Raw genomic sequence first — 8,745 nt, forward strand, 5'->3', positions numbered from 1 at the left:
CCCCCCACCTGACACTGCATTGTTGACAGGCTGGGGCTGGAACTCAGGATGCCTGTTTCCAGACCCTCCACCTGATACTGCATTGTTGACAAAATCCACCCTGAGAGGGAAGGGCTTAAGCCCACAGGGAAGGAGGAGAATGTTCTTGGGCCCTATGGCCACTGGTCAGCTGCCCAGGTTCCTGTAAACAACGCCCCCCTGACTGATACTCCTACACACAGCAATAATGAAACATGTAAACAACCAAACTACAAAAGCAAACAAAACTCATGAAAACAGAAGGGTGACAAGCTAGAAAAACAAGATCGGTGGAAAGGAGGGGACAAGAACCTGGGGTGAATATCATCAAAACACTTTGTGTACATGTATGAAAACCCCACCCTGAATGTCTTTATTAGGGGCTTTGTCCTGTTCTCACACTAACCAGGTCAGATCTACAAATAAAGAGGCTGATGCCCACGTGAGCATCCCAAGAGGTGCCACAGACACTCTTTGCCCAGCCAATACTTCTCACTCACATTAAAAAAAAACCTAAACATTCAATACTGATTTTTTAAAAGATGATTTCGCATTAAAGGGGTTTAAGGGAAGAAGAGAAGGAGCACGGAGGATTCGAAGTGGCTTACTACTGCTATCTGCTTCTGCCGTCACCTTCCTGCGACGTAAAATCCTCTCTAACTCAGTTTCACTGTTCTCGGGGCCAAGGGATTTTAAGCTTCTCGAACTAGTGGATTTGTTAAGTGTCCCCTAAAACAAAAACAAAAAGGTTAATATAATATGCAAAAGAACATAAAATGCAAAACAATAAAACATCGTCAAAATCTGAACAGAACTAGGAAACAAAACAAATTACACACAAATGTATATGGGTTTCTCAAATGTACTCATACATCCTCAAAGTACTCAAAAAGATGCTGAGGATGGTGGTGACTGTCACTTCATCTCAGAAGAGCAAGCAATACAAGACCAGCTCGTAGGCAGATGACCGCAAAAGTCAACCAGAAGGAGATACTTGCCCACAAGTGATGAAGGTGCCGATAGGTGTCCACGAAGGAGAGAATGGGTATATTTCACTCACCTTGGAAGGGTATCTTCAGACAGGAGCCGTGAACTACTGAGCACAAATCCTCTGGGAGCTAGAGAATTGTGTGGCCTGCGACTGAGTGAGTGACCCTGGCTGCACACCAGGTGGTACTGTTGTGGCTGAGAAGCAGGCAGATAAGGGCCCCCAGTGGTCTACCGAGCTCGGTGACATTGGTGTGGGAGAGGAATGCTGTGGTCCTATAGGGATGGACTGGTTTCCATGGTGCTGACAAACAAGAACACAGATGCACTTTTCCAGTGCCCAGAACATACTGCAGGCAACGAAAGACCATCAGGTTAGGCTCCTCCTGGAACTGGCCTTGGCTTTCTGAGAAGACAAAGACCAGAGAGCCATGGTTCCCCATCCAGGTCCTTCTCGAAGTCTATGACGAGGGGGAGCAGCTTCCCATCTCTTTCCCCACTAGAGTATCTGAACAGCACAGTGATAAACTTCTCACTTAGAGGTGAGTGTGTAGCTCATCATGAAGTGCTCTTCCTCAGTTGTACCATAAGCAGGGTTGCGGAGATCAGAAGACACAAGATACAATCAGAGGAGCAAGCAACAACCTGCCCGATTGCACGTCTGGGTGGGAAGAGGCTTTGGTTCAGCAGGGATTGTAGTCAGCCCAGCCTTTGTATCAGCTGTGAACTTGCTACAGGTTTTATTTCTATTCCCTCCTAGCTTCCAGTTTCCAGAAGGGTTCTCAGAATCCTATTTAGGCATGGAAAATCTCTAGACCATAAAACAATAAAAAAGTTCCTTGTGGAAACCAGATAGTTACAAATCTGTCATAGAAAGGTTACAATGATGCTTTCATTATCTCTAAGCAGGGACCACACCTGTTTACAGACACAGACTGGGGTGGGGTAGCCCACAAGGCTAGGAGCCTGTGGCTGCTGTTAGCTGCCTAATGAACTGATTCCAGCCGACATGCTTGAAAAAGATTCTTAGTTTATTCAGGCATGTGGCACTTTTCTCCCTGGAAATGCAACATTTTGCTTTTCATTTGCTACAAAAATTTATAAAACATCCAGACTGAACAGGCGTGTAATTTTGCAACAGCTCATTTAGGTTCAGGAGTGAGATGATTTGGTTCACTGGGTTGTAGGCTTGTATCTAGTTGTTGCTAGAGCAGTACAGTGAGGTATGACTGGCCCTGGGAGTTTCCACACACTGGAAAGAATGCCAAGAACAAGCATCCCCACATTATTTCTATCTAAGCTTCTAGGAAACTTACCATTTGAAACACTTGTGAGTAGCTATTTAAAAACCGTATGGTTCTCACTATGGAAATAACTTATAGCGCAGTCAGATTGTCTGACTCTCAAGGCCATTGTATCATTTTCCCCAGTGGAAATGGCTGTTGGAAAGGAAATTACGTGCTATCTACTGTTATTAAATTTATCTTTTCCATGACCCTTCAGCTCTCCCTTTGGATAGCAGTATTATTTCCCCCGAAATCCAGGCCATCATGAGCCGGGTGCCAAAATAATCATTTTCCAAGTTGAACCCCCAACTCTTTGTTCATTTACTGACTGGTATGATTGATGCAGCTTATGTATGTAGGAATAAAGCTTAGAGGCACTGGCGGCTGGAGGACAGAACGCTTCTGCATGACTCTCCAGTAAAATGAAGGCGAGCTCGGCTAGTTAAGCTCCCGAGATTAGTCTACTTCTGCATCTGACTTCTCTGTTGGACTCATAAAATGTGCCAGCCAGAAGCAGGCTCAGAAGCCATGTGGTACACACAGTCACCTCACTTTACAAGCAATGGGACCCAGTGAGGCTCAGGGCTGTGGTCGGATCCCACAGTAAGCCAGGGGTAAGCTTTGAGTTTTAGAGGTAGATCGAAACCCCAAATAGTAGTCTAACTACTTCAAAGCACCACTGTCACTCAGCGGTCACCTCGCATGTTAAAAATATCACCATACTAACAACTACCAGGTGACCAATATATACTGGCCAACAATTGCTGCACCTGCTCAGAACGGTGTCCCTTGGAGCTACAGAAGAAATCTGCAGATGAATTTGTATCTGCTTGTTCTTTGGAAATTAACAGAGTCTCACACAGTGGCTTTTAAATGACAATGAGGCAGGGAGAGGACCAGAAGCAGAGTCCACTTAAAAAAAATTAATGCAAAGAAATATTATTCCAGAATCATTACGACGAATGATACATGAATATGAGAAAAGACAGAGGTCTAAGAACAAACTCTGGGCAAGGATGAAGGAATTTTCTGAAAATATTTTTCACAAATAGTAAATAATTCTGCAAACCTACCTGCATGAAGTAATATAAAATTATAGTGGCTATTATACTGAAAAGTAATATTTAAGCTGTGGATGTAAATCAGTGATAAAGCAGAAGCTTACCATGTGTGCAGTACACACATGCACACATATACACACAGGCACACGTGCACACGATGATGTTGAATTTATTAAACTTGCTACCATCAACCCCTATCTACCACTGATGCATTTTTTATAATCAAACATAGATATTTGATTTTTTAATAGATCAAAATTTTAATAAGTCAAACAATATGGTTGACTCTTCAAGACCAAAACTGCTCTTCTTTCTCACTCTCATAGGGTACCAGGGACGTTCTCAACCACAGGAATTAGCATTTGAATAAGCAACAAAGGAGGCTGTCACAGGGGGCAGAACCCTGGTCAACAAAGTCTTCCCATCAGAGATTCACAGGGTAATAGCTGCGTCCTGGGGGCGTTCTAATCCCTGACTCTGTAGGTAGACCACCACTGTTAGCCAGTGATACACACTCTTCAGGGCTAATCCCACTCACTTAAAACTAAAGCAAACTAATTAAACCATTCTGTGTGAAGTCTACTGCTTAAAGTCATTCTTGATGAAAACAATGCTGTTTACCGTCATTATGTGCATGTCTACAGGATGCTTAATTAGCCTAGTAACAACAAACGGGAGGGGTTGTTCCCGCACCTCCTCCGCCAGCATTTGTTGATTTACTATGCATAATAACTGGGGTCGGGCTGGAATGAGTCTGAAATAGAGCTCAGGCTGAAGCACTTCCTAGTGACTGCTGGAGAGGGGAGCCAATAGCAACCCCACCAGCCACAGCTCCCACTAGGAAAAGAAACTCAGGGCCAGAGGTGAGCAGGTGGTATGTATGCTCACCAGCAGGCAGGACGCACTTTCTGAGAATGAAATCGGGGACAGAGAGACTTTCAGGGAACTGGAACTCTAGCTCGGCTGGCTGATACAATGCTTGCCTAGTTAGGAGACTTGAAGCCTTGGGATAGATCTCAAACACCCTATACAAAGAGTACGGTGGTGCACGCCTGTAATCCCAGTTCTTGGGAGGCAAAGACAAGATCATGTCAAGTTCCAAGCCAGCCAGGGCTGCATATGAGGACAAGCAGATGGGAACCAGCCCCCTCAACAGGAGGCCACCGTAGGCTGGAAGTGCAGATTTACTTGTAGGTGTCAGGCGTTCCACTCTCCTGCCTCGTGCAAACACTCGGTCGGTCTATTACAGCTCTGCTATCAGAAACAGGAGCTGGTCCTCAGGTGGGCCAGAGACTGGATGTCCTGCAGCAAGGTTGGGACTGGAGTGCAGTGATAGCAAACAAGGCATTTGACACACGTGCTGGAGGTAGCCATACACACAATCCAGCAAATATTTCAAAGAAATGACCCTAATAATCAGTGGACATAAAGCACGCCAGAAAGAACTATCCACGAAGAGTCAGACTGGAAAACACCTCCACTACTACCCCGAAACACAAACGGTGACTCTTACCAGAATTCCCTTCAGCTCATCCACCGCGCTCTCTGAGCCCTTTAAGGAGTCTGGCTGCAATTCAAAAGGGAAGAAGAAATTACTGAATGATTTGATTTTAAAATATGAAAGATTTAAAAACTCTTTATTAAGGATGTGGAGGAGGGAGGGGGGGCAAACAACCTGCAGGAGGCGTTTCTTCCATGTGGATCTCAGAATTCAAATATGGGTCATCAGGCTTGGTGGCAAGTGCTTTAACGTAGAAAGGAGACTGCTCTTTCGTTTCCCAGCCACCCAGACCCGAATGATCACACAGAAACTATATTAATTACAATACTACATGGCCAATTGCTTGTGTGTATTTCTAGCTAGCTCTTACATCTTAAATTAACCCATTTCTATTAATCTGTGTATCACCATGAGGCTGTGGTCTACCAGTAAAGTTCTCTGGCATCTTTCTCCTTGGGCAGCTACATGGCGTCTCTCTGACTCCACCTACTCTCTATCTATATCTATCTATCTATCTATCTATCTATCTATCTATCTATCTATCTATCTATCTATCTATCTATCTATCTATATCTTCTAGTCTGGCTATATGTGAAAGACCCTACAGACCCCCTCCTCAAAACCCGCAGCTAGCATGCTCCCAGGGGAACATTCTGTTTGCTTTAAAATAAAAAATTCTCCGGATCAGCAGCCAGCCTGCTCTCATAAGAACATCCCATGTGCTTGAGGAAGCAGAATGTCTTTGAGATAGGAAGATTGCAAGGCAGGATGTCAATAAGATAGGTAAGATAGGACATCAACAAAGCAGGTTGACTGCAAAACAGAATATCTATAAGATAGGAACAGTCATACCCCCCACCTCATTCCGATAACCATGCTTTTGCTTCTGTAAACTTGCTTTTGCTGACACCCCGCCGCATTCCAGATTGACCGATAACCACGCTTTTGCTTCTGTAAAACTTGCTTTTTGCTCTTCCCTATAAAAAGCCCGCCCTCCAGTTGGCAGGCGCGCAAGTCTTCCGAGAGATCTTGCTGCCCACAGGTTCCTGTGTCTACTCAATAAACCTCTTGTGATTTGCATCAGTGCGGTCTCGGCCTGTTCCTTGGCGTTGGGGAGGTCTCCCCGAAAAAAGGTCCTCTCCGAGGGTCTTTCATATTCTGCCCTGACATAGGCCAAAGCAGCTCTATTCATTAGCCAATAAAAGCAGCACATATACAGAAGGACCTCCCACATCACTTTAACCAATTGAGCCACCTATCTTGCTGGCCCCAAACGGAGATGCCTATGTGATAAGTTGTTGGTGATCTTTGTAGGGGTGGAAGGAGTATGTGTGTTTGCTCATGGTTTCTGCACAAGAACATGCCCCCATGAGCACAGGACCCCACACGTCCTCCTTTATTGCTCTGCATTTTGCTCCCTTGAGACAGGTCTCTCACCATACTTGGTTCTTGGCCATGCTGGCCATCAGCAAACCTCCTTGATCCTCCCATCTGGGCTGTCTGTTCTGGCCCCAAGCTCTCCAGTGCATGTGCTAGAGTTACAGGCATTCACAGTTGGGTGCTGGGGACCTGAACTCAGGTCCCCAAGCTAGCATGGCAAACTCTTATTGAGCCTGAATATAGAATTCCCATGGTTCTTTTAGTTCCAGAAAGGGCAGCTGATAGATGGGTCTTTCACAGTAAGACTACATCAGGAGGACAAATACTTCAAAAGGATACCACCTACAGAAGAGTATTAACACCCCTGGGTTCTGGAGCCATCAAACCTGACCACCCGAGCTCAATTCTGGGCCCATGTGGGAAAGGAAAGAACTGACTCCCCCAAGTTGTCTTCTGGCTCCCCTTACACACACACACACACACACACACACACACACACACACACACACACACAGTCAAATGTAATAATAAAATTTCTTAAAAAAATAATCCCACCAAAATCTACAAAGAACTCAAGAAATTAGTCATCAAAAAAAAAAACACAATAAAAACCAAATAACCCAGTTTTAAAAAATGGAATACAGACCTAAACAGAATTCTCAACAGAGGAATCTAAAATGGTTGAATGACACTTAAGGAAATTCTCAACATCCTTAGTCATAAGAGAAATACAAATCAAAAGAACTCTGAGATTCCATCTTACTCATGTAAGAATGGCCAAGATCAAAACCACTGATGTCAACTTATGCTGGAGAGGTTGTGGGGTAAAGGGAACACTCCTGCATTGCTGGTGGGAATGCAAGCTGGTACAGCCCCTTTGGATATCTGTATGATGATTTCTCAGAAAATTAGGAAACAATCTTCCTCAAGACCCAGCAATACCACTTTTGGGTATATATCCAAAGGATGCTCAATCATGCCACAAGGACACGTGCTCAACTATGTTCATATCAGCTTTGTTTGTCATGGCCAGAACCTGGAAACAACCTAAATGCCCCTCGACCAAAGAATGGATAAGGAAAATGTTGTACATTTACACAATGGAGTACTACACAGCAGAAAAAATAATGGCATCTTGAAATTTGCAGGCAAATGGATAGAGCTAGAAAACATCATATTGAATGAGGCCACCCAGACCCAGAAAGACAAATATCATATGTACTCACTCATACGTGGTTTTTAAACATAAAGCAAAGAAAACCAGCTTACAAATCACAATCCCAGAGAGCCTAGAAAACAATGAGGACCCTAAGAGAGACATACATGGATCTAATCTACATAGGAAGTAGAAAAAGACAAGATCTCCTGAGTAAATTGGGAGCATGGGGACCACGGGAGAAGGTTAAAGGGGAGGGGAGAGGCAGGGAAGGAAGCAGAGAAAAATGTAGAGCTCAATACAATCAATAAAAAAATTGATCCCATTTCCATTTTTTAAAATCAGGACAAAATTGGGCTGAGATGTTAAGCTTTTACAGTCATGGTTTCCTGAGAAATGAGCACCCCCTCAGTATCAGACATAAACTCTAAAACATCAGTGTTATCCAGGCCAGTTCCACCTACCTTCACTATAAAGAGAATTGGAAAACAGGGCAGCAAATATCCCCAAGACAGGTTTCCTCTTTCAGGAAAACCAGCATGAAAACTGTGCCTTCTGAACCAATGCTCTGCCTAAAAGCAGACTCAGAAGTGCTGCCACGCACCAGCATGGTCATGGCTGCAGAAGCCTTCTGAAAGCTGGACCACACACTATCAGACGTGACATTCTGGGGCTGGAGGTCCTGGAGAAGAGGTTTGGACTCAAGTGCACTCAGACCATACCAGCAGAGTTCAGACCTACTACACCTACACAGTCTGCTGGCAGTCAGTGAAAAGCCCAGCTGTCCACTAAACCTCTCTGCTGCTTCTCAGATTTTGAGCTCACATGAAATAAGGTCCAGTTGTTGCGAGAGAAGAAAGCAGGAGAAGGGTGTCCTGAGGAGTTGACATGGAACAGTGTTGCTTTAAGATGCTATCTGTTTGGTTTTTATTTTGTTCTGTTTGAGGTAGGGCCTTTCCAAGACTGGCCTCCAGCCCACAACCCCTCTTCCTTTCCAGGCCTCCAAGTGCTAGGAATGTAGGCATGAACCACTGCACCAAGCCCACCATTTTCACTCTCCATTAATTTGGTTTATTACGACACCATATTTTCATCTAGAAATAGTCTGCTGTCATTTATTTTTCCATAATAGCTGTGACATTAAAAAGTAGAAAAAACAAAATTTCTTTGCAAGGTGGCACCCACACCCTTCATTGTTCTCATATGTCATTTCAGTTGATCCTTACAATAGTCCCACTGAGCCACACACGGAAGGGACTGGCTGCAGCTGCAGCATCCAGACTTCCTGCAGGATCATTCTACCACTGCAGCTGCAGCATCCAGACTCCCTGCAGGATCGTTCTACCACTGCAGCTG

General features: G+C 44.5%; 1 protein-coding gene across 2 annotated transcripts in view; it reads right to left on the bottom strand.

Moving 5' to 3' along the window:
• Positions 1-8,745, bottom strand: part of Shtn1 (shootin 1) — a 105,406-nt gene that overhangs the window by 19,616 nt on the left and 77,045 nt on the right. For both annotated transcript variants that reach the window (XR_003377318.1, XM_026781718.1), the window contains exons 14-15: positions 4,866-4,919; positions 627-747 (exon numbers count right to left, since the gene is read on the bottom strand). Coding sequence is in view for 1 of the 2 variants with exons in the window: in XM_026781718.1 (XP_026637519.1) it covers positions 627-747; positions 4,866-4,919 (175 nt within the window). In the remaining variant the exon portion in view is untranslated. The remainder of the gene's footprint in view (positions 1-626; positions 748-4,865; positions 4,920-8,745) is intronic.

This window comes from Microtus ochrogaster, chromosome 8, assembly GCF_000317375.1.
Source record: "Microtus ochrogaster isolate Prairie Vole_2 chromosome 8, MicOch1.0, whole genome shotgun sequence".
NCBI lineage: Eukaryota > Metazoa > Chordata > Mammalia > Rodentia > Cricetidae > Microtus > Microtus ochrogaster.